This window comes from Erithacus rubecula (assembly GCF_903797595.1).
Source record: "Erithacus rubecula genome assembly, chromosome: 6".
NCBI lineage: Eukaryota > Metazoa > Chordata > Aves > Passeriformes > Muscicapidae > Erithacus > Erithacus rubecula.
This window is the reverse complement of record NC_136688.1, coordinates 49,058,596-49,080,311: the sequence shown is the minus strand read 5'-3', so window position 1 is coordinate 49,080,311 and position 21,716 is coordinate 49,058,596. Positions and strand designations below refer to the sequence as shown.

At 36.1% G+C, this 21,716-nt stretch overlaps 1 protein-coding gene across 23 annotated transcripts in view; it reads right to left on the bottom strand.

The window, feature by feature from the left end:
* The window catches only part of EML1 (EMAP like 1), a 121,834-nt gene that overhangs the window by 13,980 nt on the left and 86,138 nt on the right, over positions 1-21,716 (bottom strand). For 7 of the 23 annotated variants that reach the window (XM_079308152.1, XM_079308159.1, XM_079308147.1 and 4 more), the window contains 9 exons: positions 17,014-17,042; positions 15,585-15,611; positions 12,362-12,491; positions 8,128-8,277; positions 7,034-7,103; positions 4,773-4,883; positions 2,898-2,993; positions 2,280-2,414; positions 708-807 (listed from right to left, as the gene is read on the bottom strand). In XM_079308152.1, coding sequence (XP_079164278.1) covers positions 708-807; positions 2,280-2,414; positions 2,898-2,993; positions 4,773-4,883; positions 7,034-7,103; positions 8,128-8,277; positions 12,362-12,491; positions 15,585-15,611; positions 17,014-17,042 — 848 coding nt within the window. Of the gene's footprint in view, positions 1-707; positions 808-2,279; positions 2,415-2,897; positions 2,994-4,772; positions 4,884-7,033; positions 7,104-8,127; positions 8,278-12,361; positions 12,492-13,289; positions 13,521-15,584; positions 15,612-17,013; positions 17,043-21,716 lie in introns of all 23 variants that reach the window. The other 16 variants (XM_079308160.1, XM_079308153.1, XM_079308148.1 and 13 more) reach the window with 3 other exon arrangements.

Sequence of the window (21,716 nt, the reverse complement as noted above, 5' to 3'; positions counted from 1 at the left end):
AGTAAATAGGAAAAAGCTGTCATCCATATCCCTTCTTCCTCAACTAATAAGGCCTCCTTTAGGGGATTCTCCTTATTGCTATGCATGGCATCTCAGGCACTAGGTAAACGTTTAGGATGTTGCTGCTGTTTGCCCTCTGGCAGGCATTGCCTTCTGCTGCCTCAAACAAGGTCTCTTCTTACTAGAAAATGCTCTGTAAGAAGTTCTTCCTATCCATCTGTTCATCTGAAATAAAGCTGAGGAATTCAATTAGATCTGAATACATTTTAGCTTGACTTCATAGGAAAACAAATACTGCTATTTGTTGTCTTTTTAAAAGCATGTGTCAATAGCCATAATTACTGCAAACAGTAGAGAGGGACAGGATAGGAGACTGGAGATCATCAATTACATCAACATTTCTTTCTAGACAGTGATTAAAGAAAGAATTTTTCTTGGCGTCTCTTACACCAGTAAAAGCCCCACATGCTGGCATAGCTCTGTGATTCAGTATTTAACCATAGGGAACACATTTGATAGAATTTTGTACTCCAGCAGTTAGGTACAGATATTCTTTAGCTTCTTGTAGAAAAGAATCCAGACACAATCTGCTGGATTGGTCTTGGGAAAGAGCTCAAGATAAAGTTTATTATTCTGGAAATGGAACTCTACACTCAAGTCTGTGCTCACAGTCTAAGATGGAAGTTAATAGTGAAATTTTATCTTACCTTTCCCCCAAACCAAAATGTTTCCACTTGAGTCTCCTGTAATAGTATCACCATTTTCAGAAAAGGTCACACACAGGACAAACTTTGGCTTCTCTTGTTTCTGCGTGGTTATGAAAAACATACACTCACAGCAACATACAACCCATGGATTTTAACTTTATGCATTTGGTTAATTTAGTTTAGTCTTATACAAATCTATTATTACTTAAATATCTACAAGAGTTAAACACATTCCTACAGTCTAAACAGAATAATCTGTGCAAGGGCAGAAGATGCATCAGGTTTGTGGCCCAATCCTTCACCTTTAATTGCAAGCTGGGTACAGAGTGAGTGAGAAGGCCTTCCAACATGTAACACATGACCAGGAATGCTCTGAGAGAAACCAAATCCCCCAACTAATACAGAATACTAAAGACTTTGAGTATTTAGAGATGGTCAAAGTTTCAAACAAGCTTTATGATTATAATTCTTAACTCCAAAGTTTCTAGGAGGAAAAAAAAATATTGCTAGAGGGTTTGGCCATAGTGTAAGAATTAAGGAATCATCTTTTGAAGGAAGCCCAAGTTTCAGGAATGAAACCTCTGTATTTAAGGCACTACAGCAAGAAAACAATTAAATGTGAAGGGAACAAAACCTCCCTGGTAGCTTCTAAGGACATTATAGATCCCTTGTTGACAACCCATGTAAATGATGACCTCTTTCTCCCTCAAACTAAGAGCTGTTCTATACTAGGGACACCACCCTTTTTCAGCTCTAACCATCATCAAGACCAACAGAGCCAGAACAGAGAGAAAAATCCATTAAAAACGCATGAAAAATGAAACATAACAAAATTTAAATGCATTCTCTCAGCATCTCCTCCTGATTTCACACAAGGTATATTAACTGACATTGTAAATAGTTGTTCTGACTCTTCTTGGAACCCATGACTCCACAAGCAGTTAACTAGTTAACTCACTGGAGTTATCTGCAGTCATTGCAAATGTCCCTCAGATGTGCATGCAAGAGCTGTACAGCTTAGTCTATATTCGAGAACAAAACCAAATCAAAACCTAGAAATGAAAATTATATTTACCAAATAGTGGCCAGCTCAATCTGTATTTGAATGACATTTGTGCATTTGTCTGAGCAGAACACAGGAAAAGGGAAGAAAATTCATACAGATGTATTTTCATGGAGTCTTTCCTCTTACAACATAAAAATCTCCTCCATCACATTCTTTTTTTTTTTTTAATTTTTTTTTAATTTTTAAACCTGAGTTAATCATAGAGAGTTTTAAGGTAATGTTATTTTGCAGTGGTTGTGGTGGGAGAGTGGAGGGTAAGTAGCAAAAAGAATATAGGAAAAAGAATTCAAAGAAGAATGGGTAATTGTATTTCAAAATTTCACTGTGGAAGTTTTACCCACACAAAAGTTCTCTGTGCCATACCATAAATGCCACCTGAGCTTCTGCAACATTTCAAGTTTAATGATGATCACTTGTTTTGGTTTACTCAAACCTTATTAAAGCTTACTTCTGTATGACTGTATCATTACTATATAACATAAAATTAGAGAAATATTATATTTTACCTCAAATAATCCTTGCTTTTTAATAAGGGAATTCCCTTCTAGTGTCCAAAAATAGAGGTGTGATTTTCCACATGTAACTATTATATTTGTATCGGTAGGGTGAAAATCTGCAGCAAATACAGCTTCATTAGAGCACTTGGAAGGAAAAAGAAAAACATTGTATCAAAATCTAAAATGCAAAGGTAAGAAAACAATATTACATGATTCTCTAGTTACTTCTGATAAGAAAAATTCTTAGCATAGACTGGAATACTTGAATTCAAAAGATTTTATGTCTTTATAAGTTAGTATCAAAATGCATCCTTAAAAATCATGTCAAATAATGAGAAACTCTACGCAACAGATTATTTTAGGACATTTTTCCTGCACATGCTCCTATCATTGCTGCCTAGAATTTTCTAATCAATTCCAGAATAACAACAACAGCAACATTTTTAAAAGTTCAGAACTATTGGGATAATCTCAACAGAGAGAAAGCATTCCCTTTCTTCATGTTTCTTGCCTTTTATACACTGAAAGTGTTAAAAAGGCACAAAAAGTTAAATACAGAAAAGCATTTTATTATAAGAAACCAGATCTACATACAAGCAAGTAGTACAAAATATCTTATTGCAACACCTTGACATCTGCCAGCTTTTCTTCTTTCTGCCAGTCCCACACTGAAAGCACATGGTCGTTGGAGTCATCCACAGAGCACAGGCTACTTCCTCCATTCTGGGGCAAAACATGGGAAATATTATTATCATATTATCATCACCCAAACAACATGAGGAACATACAAATCTACATTCAAAATATTTAAATACTTACGTGCAAGTGGAGATGCTTACACATATTTACACTTCAACTGTTATACTTGTAGTTAGAACTCCATAAAATACAATAATTTATAGGGTCATTAAAAAGACTGCTAAAAAGGGACCTAGAAGAGAAACTCTTGCAAAATGTCAGGAATGTGGTAGGTATCTCTTTATAAATATTCAGTAGTGGAAATTCCAAAGGCAAACTACACATCATTATCTATTTTATTACGAAAGCTTTTCCTCATAACTACACTGGATTTCTCTCTTTGCAATTTAAACCAATTATTTCTTCTCAGATGTCTGTTAGTACAGGAAACAATTTTATTCTTCATATTGGTATAATGGATGAAAATCAGTCAACATAATAAGGAATTAGAAAACAACTTATTCTTGACAGGTGTCTTTTTTATAGTTATAACATTTATCACTCTTTCTAATCCAAATTACTCCAATTTCTTAATTCTTTCTTCATGCATTGTATTTCCTAGACCTTTTCCTGCTGGTACTCATTTTTTTCTGGTGTGTCTTTTTACATATGAGGCTTCTTGGTTGTTATCCTGATGATTCAGGCCCACAGTACACATCAGACACAACTTCAAAAACAACTGTGCTAAAGGAACCCATGAGGTGGGGCAGAGGGAAGACTAAAACCTGAAGAGAGGGACATCTAAAGTGAGAGAAGTGCTGCTACAGAATGGGAAGTGATGCTCAGAGCAGACCAAGCTGTGACCGAAATCACAAAGCAAACTTTAAATTCTGGCTTTCTTCTGGCAAATGCCAATACTGATCCTCTGATATTATGCATCTATTTCCCTCCAAAGGGGTATTTACAGAGCATTTACTTGCTTTACTTTTTATTTATCCTTCAAAGGTGATGTCAAACTATGTTAGCTTTCACCCTTGTATTCTTAACTCGTTCTCCCAATACATCTCTCTCTTTTCTACTTTCTATAAACATAGTTATCAATGGATTCCAAGTGTTAGTAGAAACTTTCACTGAAGTAAGTTTTGCCTAGGGAATACACCAGGCAGTCCTCTCCTATCTAAAAATGTTGTCAAGACCACATGCACTGCTTACAGATTCTGTTGTACACAGGGGGCTTTGCAGCTTGTACGTGTCAGGTCACAGACTCAAGTTCTTACATCGGACTCAAATGCTGCATGTAAATATTTCCTTTATCTGTCTGACAGACTAGAGTTCAAAGGATGGTGCCAAGAGGCAAACAACAGGATTTTACTTTTTTACAGTCCTTTATCCATGTGCCTTTGTTGCTTTTCAGCAAAATATTTTAATTCTCCTTTGGGAGCCTCCATTTTTAAATTCTTTCATCAATCATTTTAGACACAGTGAGAGGGTTAAAAGGTGTGCAAATTTCTTGGGTAGGAAGAAACAAAACAGGATGATTCAAGGAAATTAGGGATGCTGAAATTTCAAGTACACAAGTATTTTTGCAACTGTCAAAGAAATTAATTGCAGTTTATTTTAAGTATATGGTAAATCTGTGAGACTGCTGAGATATTTTAATAGCAACCTAAACTGTTAGAAACAACAGGGCTGCAAGCTTTCCTCCTCTAAAGAGGAACCTGAGAGAAGAGACATCTTAGCAGGTTGTTTTGGTCACCTGAATTTTAAAGATTTCAAAGACCTTTCCAAACAGTCTTGATATGACTATTCATTTACTTTACTTACAGATTTAGAAAAAGCAATGCAAGTGACAGCTCGGTCAAAAAACCCCATTCCGATGACATGCAGTGTATTCAGTGTTACAGAATCCCAGACACGCACATGTGGTGGCAATTGCTATAAAACAGACACAGAAAACATCAGCTCAAGCAATGATGGAGAAAACCCACCAGGATTTGAAAAACTGAGAATGCATCTGAAAAACAAAAAATCACAATTGAAGGTATAAAAATTATCAGAACTTCTCTAGAGTCACTCATGTAAGCACATATACACTGCATTACTGTGCCTAGGACCAAAATCTGGGGCTGACTATCCAGTGTTCAGCATGTCAGATGTCACTAACCTCAGTTTGTGAACTGAAGTTCATGGCCACTGAGATACTTGGCATGAACTGAAAATTGTTGATGACTTTGTGACATGGGATTTACTGACAGGCTCAGGTAGAGTTTAAACTGTACAAACGGAGATAAGTCTGGTAAATGTAAAAGGTAAAAGTGTGAAAAGAAGCTCACGAATTTCTAAAATGTAATCCATTTCAACATTATAAAAATGGCTGGGGAAAATAACTTTGTGTTCAAACTCTTCTCTACAGCCGTAATCAGAACGAGATTGATTTTTGCAAATAAAATTCCAGATGCACATGCTGGCCCTGGAAGAACTCCCGGTGAAGTCCCGGGGTCGTCCCTCCGCCCATCCCTCCCCTCGCTGCCCTTGGCGATGCCTCCCGCGGCCACCAGGGGGCAGCCCCGGGCAGCTGCTGGAGTCACAAACGGTGAAATTGTCCTTTAACACAAATAAATACATTTTAAAAATCCCCAAGGCCACAGCAGCAGCTCAGTTATATAAGCGGCTTTTATATACCTATATACCACATTCCACTCAAACACAGACCTCAAACTATTAGGTTTTATTTCATAAATACAATGGTAAGTGAAAAAAAGCTCCAACACATAATAAAAATTAATAGTTTACATTACTCAGCTAAGTTATCTTTATATGAAACCTATATTGCATAACTGGGATTTAATTTCTTTTTCACTGTTCTCCTTTTGACTGGGATAGAGTCAATTTTCTTTTGAGTAGCTGGTGCAGTGCTGTGTTTTGGACAAGAATAATGTAGATAACACAGATGTTTTGGCTGTTGCTGAGCAGTGCTTACCCTAAGTCAAGGACTTTTCAGTTTCCCATGCTCTGACAGTGAGGACTAGATGTGAAGCCAGGAGGGAGCATGGTCCAGGCAGCTGACCTGAACTGGCCAAAGGGATATTCCATACCACAGAATATCATGCCCAGTACCTAAACTGGGGAGTTGGCCAAGAGAGGCCATTTGCTACTGGGGGATCAGCTGGCCATCAGTCAGTCAATGATGAGCCATTACACTGTATATCACTTTTCTTTCTTGGGTCTTATTTCTCTCTTTTTGTTGTCTTTATTGTTGGTATTATTATTTAATTAATAACAACTGTTCTTCTTTCAAACCACAGGGTTTATCCTTTTTCCAGTTCTCCTCCCCATCCCACTGAGGGGTGGATGAGCAGCTGTGTGGTACTTAATTGCTGACTGGGGTTAAATCATGACACTCAAAGTAGTCAGCATATTGACAATCCAGATTTTATCCCAAAATTCTTCTTTGGCATCTGCCAAAAAGTCTGGAATAGTTTGGTTGTGACAACAGCTGCATACTCTGTTGAGTAACATTTCCCTCATGGTTTTTACTGCCTCTGCTTGTTCCCATTCTTTTTCCTGTTTGTTAGCTCTTTGGAGCAATGTTCGTCTTACTATGTTCAAAGTCCAAGCTTTCAGTTTACAATAACAGAGGTGGCAATAAAGAGAAAAATATTCTTGCCTAGATGATGACGAGAGTAAAAGTTTATTTTTTTCAGCAAACCTGTTCTTTGTAGTTTGGTTTTGGCAACTGTGATAAAAAATGAAGCTGTATACTGTACAATTTAATGTCCTCCTTTTCTCCACATCCATCTGCCCTCTCAGGTCTCCTTTGCAGCCTTATCCCTCCATGCCTCTCAGAGAGCAGCTCCAGATTTAACTTCAGTCTAAGTCATGGAACCAGAAACCATTGACCAGTCTAGACAATGGAACTGGGTAACTGTGATAGTGTGCTATAGGAACCCTCAAGTTAAGCTTTGCTTTCACTAGTCCAAAAATATAAGACCAATTAAAATGGGAAAAGAATACAGCATGTATCTTCTTAAAAACATATTAATATGAAATATAAATAATTACATATTAGTAAAGCAGCCACTTACTTTCCCATCCTTAGATGTCCCTGCAACTTGACCTGTTGCTATAGTGATCCTATCAGGATGAACAGCCAGGCTACAAAAGAAAAGAAGAGGCCAAATTTACATCTCTTGACTGTCTATTTCAACAAGGTATTACTTGAGCTTGTAATAAATAGCCCTATTTTAGTAATGTAAAGCACACAGCATACACGTTAACTTTTTAAGAATATAAAAAGAGAACTGAAAAAAAACAATTGTCATGCTCTTGTGTTTTAAAATCATCTGAAATCTTTTTTCATTGTGTCTGCTTTGCATGCAGGTCTAGAGGCCAAGTACCCTACAAAATGAGCTGTGGCAATAATTCATTTAGCTTTACAAACCAGAAAGGCAGCCTCTTTCCAGTAAACCTGATAGCTTTGAAATATCTAAAGACAGAAAATTTAAAAGAAGGAAATGAGATGGAACAAGTCCAAGGTAAAAATCTCCTTGTAAAACAACCGGATTATACAAATAATTCAGTTTATGAAACATGCTCACAATTCAAGCAGATTTGGTTATCAGGCCTATTTCTGGCTTTGAGGGACAATGGGTGTTTCATAATGCCTAAAGAAGAGATGTTAAACTCATTTCATATATTAGGGCCCATCAGATAATCCAGGTGCTCTTTTTCAGATACACTGTGCAAACAGATTGATACCATCAAGATAAACCATATGTTTATTTAGATTTCAGTTTAATGATTCTGATATCTGCTGGTATCTAGTATCCTCTGAGCTTCTGCACACTTAACTCACTTTGAAGCCCAATCTGGCATGTGTGCATGGCAGCCAACAAACTAGCTCTAGTTTACAGGCTGTCTTCCATGGGGTCAGCATGCCTGAAGACTATCAGGAAGACCACAGGTAAAATTACAACTATTTTACTGGTTAAAGGAACTGTGCAGGGCACCCAAGTGCTGGTGAAGGGCAGTAATTCAACCCTACTTTAAAAAGGCAAGGAGAAGATTCTAAAGAAAAAGATAATGTTCAATCATCCTAAAAGAAGAGTAAGAAAAATGAGTAGGTCTATCTCCAATACTGTTTTATGAAGAGAAAAAGAACTGCAATTAGATGACTTACCACTTCACATCATCATTGTGACCAGTGTAATGTCTCTGCAGTTGCTCTTCGACATTGAATAGCACAACTACAGAGGCGATGAAATACACGGTCTCACCCGTGGGCAGGAGATAGAGATTGCTGCGGCAGTCCCGACCCCTGTATCCATAGCTAGAGTGTTGGTCAAGCTGCAATAACATCATCTACCAGTGAAGAATGTTAAAAACAAGGGAGAAAAAAAAAAAAAAAAGGATTCTCTGTCCTTGTAGTCTGTAGTCTCTGTCCTAGAGCCTCCATCTCTTGGCAGCTTTATTACTTGACGACCTTCAGAAATCTTTCCCTTACTACAGCAGAGAGCTGAAGCACTTTGCAGACTGTAAAACCTACATATCATACAGAAAATCCATAGCAAAAACGTGGGAATTTCCAGATGTACTATTCCTTTAGCATACTCTAGAATTTGTTAAATACCAGACAAAGGCAATACTAATATTGTCCCAGGTGTATTTACTATTTACACTGCTTGAATAATTAAAATAAAACATTAGACTTGATAGAAACAGTTATAAGCCATTCAGCACATCTCCCTGCATTACACAAGGATTGATTGCATTATACTGTGTGCAGGTTGATTGATTTCATTAAAGTGGACATGACCAGCCAGATGGATAAAAACCATAAAAGGGTTACATCATCCATTCCAATCTATTTTTGTAGTATTAAAAGGCAGTGGCCCAGATTCTGATGTTAGTCATATCAACACGAATCTAAAATTAATTCAATGAAATGACTGGAATAATAATCTCATTTAGACTGAATGTTAATTCAGCCAAATTTTGTAGTTTTATTCTTCTGAAAAGTCATTAGGGACTACAACTATTTTGGCTTTCTTTTTTTTTTATGGGAACAGAAAGAAACAGCATTAGCAGAATCTTGGCAAAACAGAAGTGCATTGTAATGCAGTCAATATGGAGAAACTGGCTGTGAAAAATACATGGATATATAATAAAACCCCAGTTACATGATCTAAACAAAATACTTGTACACTATTCTGCATGGTCAATTATGAGCCACTCAAACTAAAATAGTCATGTTAACGTTCTTGAAGTAATAAGGCCAAGAGTTATCATATATAAATACCTATTTCAGAAGAAATAGCCTGCTGATTTTTCTTAAAAATGCAATAGAACTAGTGTTGCAGACCCAATTATTAAAGTGTGAATTCAGAAATAAAGCTTTTCGTCTCATAAACTGAGACAGTCAAAGTTTCTTCAAGTTTGAGATATTAAAATGCAACTACATTGAAACAATATCCTCAAATACAAAGAATTTACTATACATTTGAATGTCTGTTGTTACTGCTCTACATTGCTGGACAATGCTTTATTTGTTTAAATTTTTTTTTTTCTAAGGCCGGGTACCATTACAAATTGAAGCCAGCATAATATTTCCCTAGTTCAACAGCATATAATCAAAGTTTTAGTGAAGCAGTAGCTGAACTTGGTGTAAGGAATTGAACTTCTAAAAAGAGTGAAGAGCATTACACAGACATGCATAAGGAACAAATCTCAGTGCACAAAAGTAGCCATTAAATGGGAAAGATTGCATTCCTTAGGGAAAATCTCCTTTCTTTACTATTCTTCCTGTGGGGAACAATGCTGCATTCAACCCTTCACATGACTGCTGTTGTCAAACACTCAATTTCTATCAGCCTTTTTTCTTAGATGCAAACTCCTGGGGTTGATCCCTCATTCTCCTCACTGTTTCCCACACTTGGATTTGGTGGCTTCGACTTGGATTTGGTGAGCTGGCACTTCAGGGAGTGTTACCTTGACCTTTTCTTTTCATTTGGCCTGAAGTTTTTGTTTCAAACCTTCTGCTTGCCAAGTGAGTTGCTCTCAAATGGATCTGGGCAGGCCACTGCTCCCACCCCGATGTCCCTAGTGCTGATCTCTCTCTTGGATTTTCCATCTCTGCTCCAGTCCCCCTCATACTTCATCACTCAGCATTTTTGTTTCTTCATGTCCTAATATATATGATAATACATCAAAGGTGTGAACCTTTTTCAGCTTAACCAGACAGCTGCTAACATGACTGTAATATCCCTTCCTGGTATTCCCTGAAATCTATACACATTAGATTTTCTTCCTTCTGTTTCTCATCATAATCTGCTTTCCTTCCCATTTGTCCACACCACCTCCAATATCTTGTTTCCCTATCCCTTTCATACATTATAGAGCATTTCTGGCTGTACTCCCACAGCTAGACTCATTTGTCTGTTACAAAGATGTTTTTTCTTATTCCAGTTCCGTTACCCTCCAATCAAACAGTGCAGCTTCTCCAACTCAACTGGAATGAATGCCTGCAATATTGCTTGATTTTCTGCTGTATTTGTTTTTCTTCTTAAATGATTTTATGTCCTCTGCTCACAGTTTCTCTTCTCCTTGTTATAGTCTGTAAAGTGGGCATTACCTTCTCCCTGCATTTTTAAAATGATTTTTAAACTGTCTTTCTAAACCTTCCATATATCTAGTCATTTTTATAAATATTAAGTATGGAAATCCTGATTGGATTTAATTGCAAATAAATTAGAAACAGAAGAAGCTAGCACAGTATTTTTGGAAAAAAACTACCTCCTCCTCAATTCAATTTAGAATAACCGTCTAGGGTTAGTTAGATTGTTTTATTAATTCACACCTTTTCTATTCATAGACAACCTTAGAGAGGATTCTGCTGAGTATATAGATACACACTTGGAAGGACATATGAATATTCAAACTAAAAATAATAGTCCATCTGGCAAATATTCAGTCATTTAAATAAGCTTAAGTGAGAAACTAATGAGACTGAAATCATGTCCTACCCTAATTATAATTTCTTATAATAGTCTGAAATATTGACGTCAGGTTCCACCTACATGCTGCTAATGACATTCTGCTTTGTTTCATGGTTGGGTGTTCTGTTGTTTCAGCAAGCTTTCTAACACTTTCTCCTTATCATTCTTAGGTCTCCCAAACGAGGAGCTCCTTACAACTGCAAAAGAGATCATTCAATTGTTGTGATAAATGGTGAGAATCTATACAATTAGATGGTAAAATGCTGAAAGCAGTGTTTATCACTCTTATCTCACCTGTTTTATTAATTGTTTGGGGTTTTTGTCTTTTAAACTCATCTTCACTTATTTGTGTATGCACTTTCTATGTAGTTCCAGCAGAATGGGATAGAACCTACAGCCTCAGCTGCAATAGGAATAATAAGAATGGTTACTAAATCTGTCATTAATCTCTTATGAATACAAAGGGATTTTTGGAAACTCTCTGAACATTCTGAAACCACATGCAGTTCTATTTATACAAATTTGAAAAAGACTATATGCAGTCTGTCTTCTTTTATAAAGACAAAGTATTTTCACTGTAACCAAAAAAGAGATTTTTCTTAAAAGAGAAAATCTTATGAAGACATCATCTCTCCAATGATAATGGATATTACAAATAGAGTCAGATCTTGTTGTGTTTATATTTTATCTAGAATCATCTATTATATACAATAAGATTATACAAAAGTGAAGTGTCTTTTTTATAAAGAATATCATTATTCTTAAAAGTGAAATAGGAAAAATTTTGTATGCAATTAAACACTTCTTTAAAGTTAGATTTTTGCAATTATGTCCACTCATACCAGTCAGTGGAAAAACCTGGTTGCTCAGTATTTGTGGTGCTTAAGCCAACTTAAGATACAAATCCAAACATTATTTTATATATTATATTCTATACATATTATGACTAAGCATGTATCAATTGCACAGCACTACTCAATTCAGGGCTTATTCAAGCTGTTATCCAAGTTTGTCCTCTTAAGGACAAAGATGTACATTTTATAAAACAGTTAAAAATGATAAATTACTGGTAAGAACTAGAAAAAAAACTGAGCTTGTCTTATGCACATTATAATTAATAATCCCAGCTCACTACATTCTTACGATATGCCTAGTTTAATCTTTGGCTAATTAGCATGCTTCAGACTTAACCTTCAGGCAACATTTAAGCAAAATCTTTCTTAAGCTGCCACCCTGTACTTTACAAGGTGAAGAAAAGCAGCCTCAAGAAATTAACACTTATTTTCAATGGAATGTCACTTCACCAATTAAATGAATCCTATGACCTTAATCCTGCTATACTTTAGCTCGAAAAGTTATTTAACCCAAATCATTATGGAATGATTGATTTCCAGTAGTCCTCCAGCACAGAAAGGATACACCCATTCCAGTTTAAGTCTCTTGGCTGGTAGTTCTACTTTTGCTTCCAAATTGTAAGATTCCACTTGCTCTTTGGGCATGTACATGGTAACAGGACGTCCACGAAGAAACATTTTTACGTATCCTTCCTCTACAAAAGGTCAGAAACGTTTAATGTTACACAAAAAAGCCATCGGGGAGAATTCCAATGCTCCTCCGTCCCTTCCCACATAACAGTTTGGTGTGTTACAATTACAGAACGACATGCATCCTCAAACTTAGAAATTTAGCAGGTTTTTTTTTTTCCTACATTGTAATCACTAAGCAGAATTTTTAAAAAACACATGAAGTCCCTTCTTCCTCTAAATATTCTGAGTATCAGAATCAGAACTAAACAATATCATGAAGAACTACAAACCAGAAAGGTCTGAAATTGAAACTTTTTCTTTTAAATTTTACAATATTACAGGTTTAAAATATTTAAAATGGAGGGGAATAAATCAAAGATTACAATTAACGCAGAAATGCCACTTAAAATTAATTTTATTTTTTAATCAATGTTTACAGTTGAGCATCAGCATCTAAATTATTTTCCAACACTCAGTCGCATTCTTTGCATCCCAGTGTAAAGATATGCTTTACACTTGATACAGTGTTAGAGATACATTCAATATAAGGAACACAAACAATTAGTAAGAGGAATCATGCTGATGTACATGCAGAAAAGATACGTGCTTTAAGAATTACTAAACATTGAAAAAGGAATGACAACATTGACAGCACATTAAAAGAAAGGAAAATAACATACAGGACAGAAGCTACAAAAACTCAATTGGCTGACAGAAGTAAACATTTCTAGAAGAAAATACTAAAAGTAATGTGTTGAACTGGCAAGAAATATTTTTGGGGCAGAGAAGCAGAGATTAATAACAGATCTGGAAGTACTGACTTGGGGACTTCATGGGGCTTATAAAACTAGGAGATCTGGGAAATGCCATGAAGGTCTGACTAGGACTTTTGGGAAGTGGCAAGGCCAAAGTGGGTGTCCTGTGAACTTCTGATGAAGTTTGTCCAGATTCAGAACGTGCTGGCTCTTGCTGCTCCATCGGCAGATCAAGGGGTTCAGCCTTGTTCGCATGCGAATCAAGCAGTTTTGGAGTCAGTGACATCTGTAGAGTTACTAGACAGAATAATCGTGGGCACAGAGGAAATGGAAGGGCAAAAGTAACAAAAATCATGTAAATGAAAAAAAATTTATACAATTTAGGACTGTTAAATTATGCTATGAATTTTTAAGTATTATTACAAATATACCACTATTTTTAAAATTTGAAAGCTAAGGCTTTATTTTAATTGGAAATATGCATATGCTACAAATCCTGACTAAATTAATAAGAATTATTGATTGAACAAATAAACATCATAGCTATGCTGTATTTCCTAAATGTGTATTTTGCCTTTAGACTAAGTCATATGGGAAAGAGATCTACCTGATCTGTCACAGTAAAGTTACAGCTAGTTATCTCTAGCTTCATTTACAGAATGCATGCATAAAAGGAAAGCAACAGAAAACTTGATGTTAAAAAGAAGAGATAATAATGATGAAATAATGGTGACAGAAGGTTGGAACTTCAAGATGCCCATTGAAATGATAGAATATTGGAACTGTTTTTAAAAACCTACTCCAATATATCTGTATTGGAAAATAAAATAGAGCATAGAGCATTAAATAGCAAAGCATTACAGCACTATTGTATGCGCATGCAGCATCTATTTAATGAGCTACAAACACGTGCCAACACTGCTGATGCTGGTGCACTGGAAGTCAACAGATTTTCAGCAATGACAACTACTTGGCAGTACTCAAAGGCTGTGAATGAACCAAAGTTTAATTCACAGAGCTGCTTTTCTCACCTGAAGCTTACAGGACTCATAAAAGTTGCATTTACAGTGGGAGCATTTGACCTAGCCATACCAGACTAGGAAAGTAAATACTAACCAGTAAACTATACCAACTACATTACAACAAGTATATAAATTATGCCTTCAGAATGTGTGTATGTCTCTCTCCTAACTACAAAGAGGAACTTAGGCTGATTAGGTCAGGCATAAAAATCATATTGTGTATTTATTTCTAACTTTCAGTAATATTCCATCTCTACCAGTTTTTGTTCCTAACCCACATACATTATCTACACAATCAATCTACATCCTTTTTTCCATACTTTTCTTAAGTAAGTTTATAAGACAGTAGAGTTCTAAATGTAAAGATATAGATGTAAAGACAGACAATCATCAAACTACAAAGACAGATCAACATTGGAATTTTTAGACAAATGTATCTTTTACATCTGCGGTTTTATAAATTGGATATTGTTGTCGCATAAATTAACAGTTAATGAACTGAAATAAGAAGGCACATCAATGCCAGTGGCATCTGCAGAGGAGACCACCACTGATTGCAGGTAAAAATTTGTACAAAGAATACACAGAGGTAGAGACTCTCTAATAGATTTTTGCCTTGAGAACAAACATTTTTGCTTTGTGAAATTTACATATATTGCAAAGCAGAAAGACGCTGATTAGTGGGAAAACTGTTAGGCTATAGCTATTTCTAAAAAGCAGATAAATCTGTGATTAGATCACAGGTATAAACATGCATCAAAAATGTGCATATTTACACTAGAATTTAACTAAAGCATTAGAAACCAACATGGTATGTTTACCACATGTAACTCTGCTTTATGACACTAAGCAAAAAGCAACAAGAAATTAGTTGTAGGCCTAGGTCTGTTTATTTAAGATGCAGAAAAATCTACAATCTACCCAGTAAGAAAAAGCAAGAAAAAACAAAGGCTTCTATGATCATGTTAGGCTAACAGCAAAACAGCCAACAAGAGGGCAAATTTCAGCAAAAGTGCAGAATGCCATTTCAAACACAGTGAACATCCACGTGTTGCCATATAGCTCTCTCAACATTTTTTTTCTAATTCAAATTCTTAGGAATAAATCCACAGGAACGTAAATTATAACCCATTATTTTGGTTAAAGTGCACCTGAGGGTTATAATTCAGTAGATCATATAATAAATGACATAACATTTTTGTTTCACTCAAAAGAACTAGAAAAGTTTTAACATTGCAAAACGCCCACAAGTTAGAAATCAGCTGTATAAATATTGAGTTTTTCCCCCAGCAGAGCCATTTTGCTTCGAGAGCTATGAGGTTTTGGAAGTGAAGCCTACCTTTGCAGTGTGTCACACGGCGCTTCCCTTGTGATTACAGAGACAGAGACAGAAGGGCTAGATAAAGATGTGTTTGAATACAGTAACTCTCTAAATACCTGCTCTACAGGCTGTCCAGGCTTAGTCTGCTGCAGGCTAACCTGGGGCTTGACAAAACACTGAGCTAGACACTGGGTTGTTACCTTCTAAACCTCTTTCCTCAGTGAGGGGCCTCCGTTTGGTTGTACCATTAAAACACTGGCTTAAACTCCATTATATAACTGTATACTGCAGTTAAACACCAAGTATAACCTTCTTAGAAAAAAACCCATTCATTTCAGTAGGAATTTTGTCTAGGTGAGAATGACATCAATGTAGTGTCACACCTGCTTATTTACTGATCTATGGGAAAAGTGGCAGAAGAAAAAATATTACAAATATGTTTGCTTACATGGTATAAGGGAAACAGAAAAATTAGGCAAGGAAAGCATATCCTGTGTAAACCAGAAGTTTTCTTTTTCTAAACCATCAGTTTTCATGGAAGGGACATGAACCATGATTACATTGTCACAAGAGACTTAAGTGCTTATTTAATTTTATGTATTATTGACTTCAAAATTAGTTACATTAAATCCTGAAATATGGCATAAGAGCTTTGTTGGATGCTGATCAACCCATGCAGTAAACAAAAGATGTCCAACTTTTTCAGCTTAATGTATGATTACTGTCACAGAACTATGCATAAAAATAATACATATGATAAATCAACAGGGTTTTTTCCCTTCCCTATTTTGTTCAAATAAATCTTATTTTTAGTTGTCATTGACTTTTCAGAACAAAAATAACTCTTAGATACACTAGTCAGCTTCATAGATTTATTGAGACTTCAAAATTTTTGATTGTCTAATGACAAGGACAAACATTGCTTTCACTTACACCTACTATTTCACTTTCAAAATCTTTCATCAGGGATAGTCCATAAAATGGAAAAAATTGAAGCGCTTTTCAAATTAAAGACAGACTACCAAAACTGTAGTAACAAACCACCCTTTTCTTTGTAATTTGACAAATTACATTACTAGGCTTTGGGATAGATGTGGCAATCCTTAGAGGGCACTGTTTTATGAATAACATGACAGAAAATGGCATTGCTTTAATTACCAAAACCTTGATACTTTTTTGAAAGAGGAGACATATGCAAAGTAAGAAGACATAGTATTTTTTGTCCTTGTCTTAAAAAGAATTCCAACTGTAAAGTAAATCTATTGGATCAAAAAAATGTAGAGTGAACTGATCAAGTTTTTAAAAATATATCAACATCAGCCTATAAATATTATGATTAGATCCCCAATACCAATTTCTAGGTATCCACAGAAGAAAGGGGGCTAGTGGGGGAACTCAAATATGTTATCACAGTTACTATCTGCTTAAAAATTTTAAAAGTTCCTACCTGCACTGAACATTGGTTCCTTGGGTTTGCTGTGAAAATAATGAAGAAATTACTGTTTTAAAAGCATGCACATACAGTCTGCACCTGTATAAGTATCAATATAACATAAAACTAAAACTGCAATAATATAAATTTTTGTTGAGTGTATGGACGAATAAAATATTTTTCAAATAAATTATTTACAAAGTAAGTCCCCAGGCAAACACAGTTAAACATCCTTGATGGCACTTTTACATTCAATTCTTACTTCATTCTCAAAATTACAGATTTTCCTCTAGTAACTACCAAATTCTCTTCTTCTGTGAAGTTAGTCCAGTTACAGGAGAACACAGGAACAGGCCATGAGAAACTGTATCATTTGTTTCCAGGCTGGGTTTAAGGAGCAAACCAAAGTTTGAATTCTGCTTTTTCCAAAGACTTCATAAAACATGGAACTGCCCAGCTGTTCCTTGGTGAATGACAGTACTTGGTAAAACACTGAAAGCACATAACCAATATTCAAATGTCTTTTCTTTGTCACTGCATAGTGGCCTGCAAGACAGCTGGAAATGGGTTTTTCTTCTTGTCTTGAGAAAATATTTGGGAAAACTTGAGGGGAAAATATATACAGCATGTTGACAAGCTCTCTGGATAGTACTACCCTGGCCAAAAGGAAGGAATCTTTGTTAAGAAATGCTAATCATTGGGATTTTTTTGTCCATTGCTCCTGTCAATCAAGTTTGAGGGTGTTGTTTCTGATGAAGAATGGATGGGACACAAAGCTATATCATGTATTTTTATTTTCTTCCTAATTTCCACTTTTTTAATGCAATAAAACTTTTGAAGTATCAGATAACTGCTGTAAGTTTCTTAGGCTGATCCCAAAAGGGTTGAAGCTCCCATCATTCTGATGGAGAAATACTGAAGCATTCCTAGAGCTTGATACCATCTCAACACCCTCTCCTAGACTGCAGTGGGCAGATAGGGAGGAATTAAAAAAATAAACAAGACTGTGTTTGATTATTGCACACAGGTTTTTTCTAAGCATAAAAGATTATCTCTCCCTACAATGAAAGATGTAGCAAATAATTCTATTGAACTTTTTGCTTTGATTTGGTTTGACACTTATATTGAGAATAATACTTTACTTAATGATAAGCCCAAACCAAATAAAAATTAATTCTGATTCTACTCCCGATTTAGCAACTTTCCATAATATCAGTCTTTGTGTTAATCATGCATCAAAATACATGCTTCAAGCTGGCATACACAGCCAATGCTATTTATATAAATAGCATGATGTGCTGCCATTGTTAACACCAAGATGAGCATTTTCTCTTATGAATGAGAATATTTTTATAAAACAAAACAAAACAAAACAAAACAAAAAAAACCTTTATGGGATGTAGCACTAGTCAGAAATGCTGCCATATTAGAGACAAAAAAGTCCCTAGCTCTGAACAGACCATGCCAACCTATTCAAGCTAATCAAGCAAATGTGAAAGGCTTGATTCATGACAGTAATAAAGCAAATCATCTGTATTTTCCAATTATACAAATCCTAACCACACACAGCTCAGGGCTCTGGCTACCCTTCTTCCTGAACTTGAGTCACATCCTACTTAACTAATCCTCAGGAAGGCTTACTCCTGGCTGATAGCTACAGGAGTAGGGACCCTTCATAGTAGCATGGGAGATTATGATCATCTCCTTATGCTTAAAGCTCCTTGAAAGAGCTTTCTATAGCATTCTGGCTTTGCATAACAGCCTACAACCCTATATGCTTTGAAAAACGCAGCCACAGAATATCTCAAGCTGGAAGGGATGCAAATGGGTCAAGGATACAGACTGTGAGTGGATGGTTAGGTTACCACACTTTTCCTCACTCTTTCACACATACAGTCAGTTTTTAGGGGACAGTCTTAGTCCCAGTGTATAGAATCATCATTTTCCTTCCCATAACTCTTGTTTTGTATTTTGCATGGTGGCTGTTTTGAGAGGAAGCATGAGGCAAGTCTTTAGCCAGCCTCTTCCACAGGATAAGGACACTCATTCTTCAAGGAGGTGAAATCTGGGGTGCTGAACAGGCTGCGTGGGACAGAAATTAGGGGGAAAGTCTCTAACCATACAATGATTGTTTCCACTGTGGTACCAACATCATGAACGCCAGCTCAGGCAATCTAACACATGCTCTTGATTAATTCCTTGGAATACTTGCACTTTACTTAAGCATTGCATGCCTTGTGTGATGGACCTCTTCCCCCAGTCCTAATTGAGTGATTTCTGATCAGTGCTGTTCCTCAACCCTTTGTGGCCTAACAACTGTAAAATGACATAACCATTGAGTTTCTGTTGAAATAGGATGTAAAAATTAAAAATGCATCTCAAGTACTATGATCAACCTTAGAGACAAACCAAACATTTTGCAGATAACCATTATTTTGTTCCAATGTTTTTATTTCTCAGCTATTTTGGAATCAATTTTCAAGTGTACAGTACATCTATATAGCTTGTAGAAGTCATAGCTTTCCTTAATTTAAGTGAATAACCTAACTAATAGTCTCACTTTATGTGTTTAGTAGCTTCAATATATAACTAATTCAGATAATTATCACCTTAAACAGGTAGCAGGATCAGAGAGATATCCATTAAACTGACTTTGCAAAGCACTGTATTGCATTTAGATTTTGACATGTAGATCTTCCACTGCACAACCCACACTGAATTCATCTTTTGGGCACTTAATATAATGCAATTTTTTATGTAAGATAAAATACACAAAGCAAGAGCACTGTAGGATGGTTTTTGTTAAAACCTTTTCAAAAACTACAGTAAATTACTACAGCAAATTAGAAAAGTAATGAGATTCACCATTGGTAGGTAAAATGATTGCTGATGGTGTTACAGAAACAAGTCTACCCATCTAAGTATAGAAACTTGGTTTTTTTTACAAAAGCTATCTGTAAGACATTTGTTTTGTTTATAGAAGAGAAGATCATTTTAATCAATGAGGTCACCACATAATGGCTGCTGATATAATTTCATATGTGTGATACAGTAGGAAGTTATACATAGATGTAAAATAAAAAGCAAAGCCTTAGAAAATTAAAAAAATCCAACCATTCCAAAAGATCAATGCAGAACAACAGGTCCATGCAATGACTTCACCAAGGCAAAGTAGCTGCACAAAGTTATGCACCATTGCAACACTTCACAGAATTTGCAGCTTAAATTAAGAGTGAGCTGTTTTTTTAGCTGTCCCTCCACTGGTCATTATGGGGTTTGCTTGGTTTTGCCTTTCTAATCTTTCTGGCTCATTTGTCCCTAAGATAGTTGATGCTTACTTTGCTGATTCAGATATGTGCACATATACATGCTCTGTGCTACAAGGGTCTGAGAAAAGATTTTGTTCAAATCTGCACATCCAGAAAGACACTTTGTTCCTAAGTAAACTAATAATATATTGCTTTTCCTCTCAAAATAATATTTATTTATAATATTATATATTGCTATAGTAAATTTTTTCACTTATATTTGTCTTGTAGAAATCTTGAAGTACAAAAATATTAGAAACAAAATGAAACCCACATCTATTAGATGTTGCTTATAATTATCTTACAAAAATTTTAAGGGAAGGAAATTCAGATGCCAAGATAGAGTCAAATTCCCATAAGTACCAGAAGCCCAGTCCTGTGGAATTTTGTTGGCTTATCAAAACTTCATTCACATGCATAGATGCAGAATGCAAACAAGCTGTTAATTAGGGTAAATATTACATCTTCCTTGGCTACAATCTTATAACATTTTCTCTGATAGTATTTAAATTTTTTCATTATTCCTTTAATTTACTAAACCTTTCACTGAGTCACAGAACAGGAGAGGTTGGAAGGGATCGCAGTCGTTCATCTGGTCCAACCTCTCTGCTCAAGCAAGGTAATATCACAGCACATGCTGTAGAATTGTGTCCAGACAGTTCTCAGATACCTCCACTGAGGGACACTCCACAATCTCTCTAGACAATCTGTTCAAGTGCCTACATGATAAAAAAAAAAATATACTATTCCTGTGCATCAGTTTTATCCCATAGCCTCTAGTTATTGCTTGGAACCACCAAGAACTGACTCCATCTTCCTGACACCCTCTGTTCAGATACTTGTAGACGTTGAGAGGACCCCTCTCAGCTGTCTCTTCTTGAGGCTGAACAGACTCAGCTACCTCAGCTTTTCTTTGTAAGAGACATGCTCCAGTTCCTTGGTCAACTTTGTAGCTGGGCTCACTCCAGGAGCTCCATGTCCCTCTTGTTCTGAGCAGCCCAGAACTGGACACAGCACTCCAGATATGCCTCACCAGGGCTGAGGATAAGGGCAGAATTGGATGTTTGGACTTGATGATCTAAAATGTCTCTTCCAACCTTGACAATTCTACGATTTTTTTATAGGATCACTTCCCTTGGCCTGCTGGCAATGCTCTTCCTAATGCACTCTAGGATTCCACTGGCCTTCCTGTCTACAAGGGCACACTGCTGGCCCATGGACAGCTTGCTGTCCACCAGAACACCTCCTCCTTTATCCATGCATGCAGATCTCTTGCCCACTTTTTCTGATTTATTGCTCATCTGGATTCATTGTTCTTGAGCCTGGAGGAAGTGATCCTTGAATATCAACAAAATGTCTTGGATCCCTCTTCCCTGCAGGTCCTGTTCCCACAGGATTCTTCCAAGATCC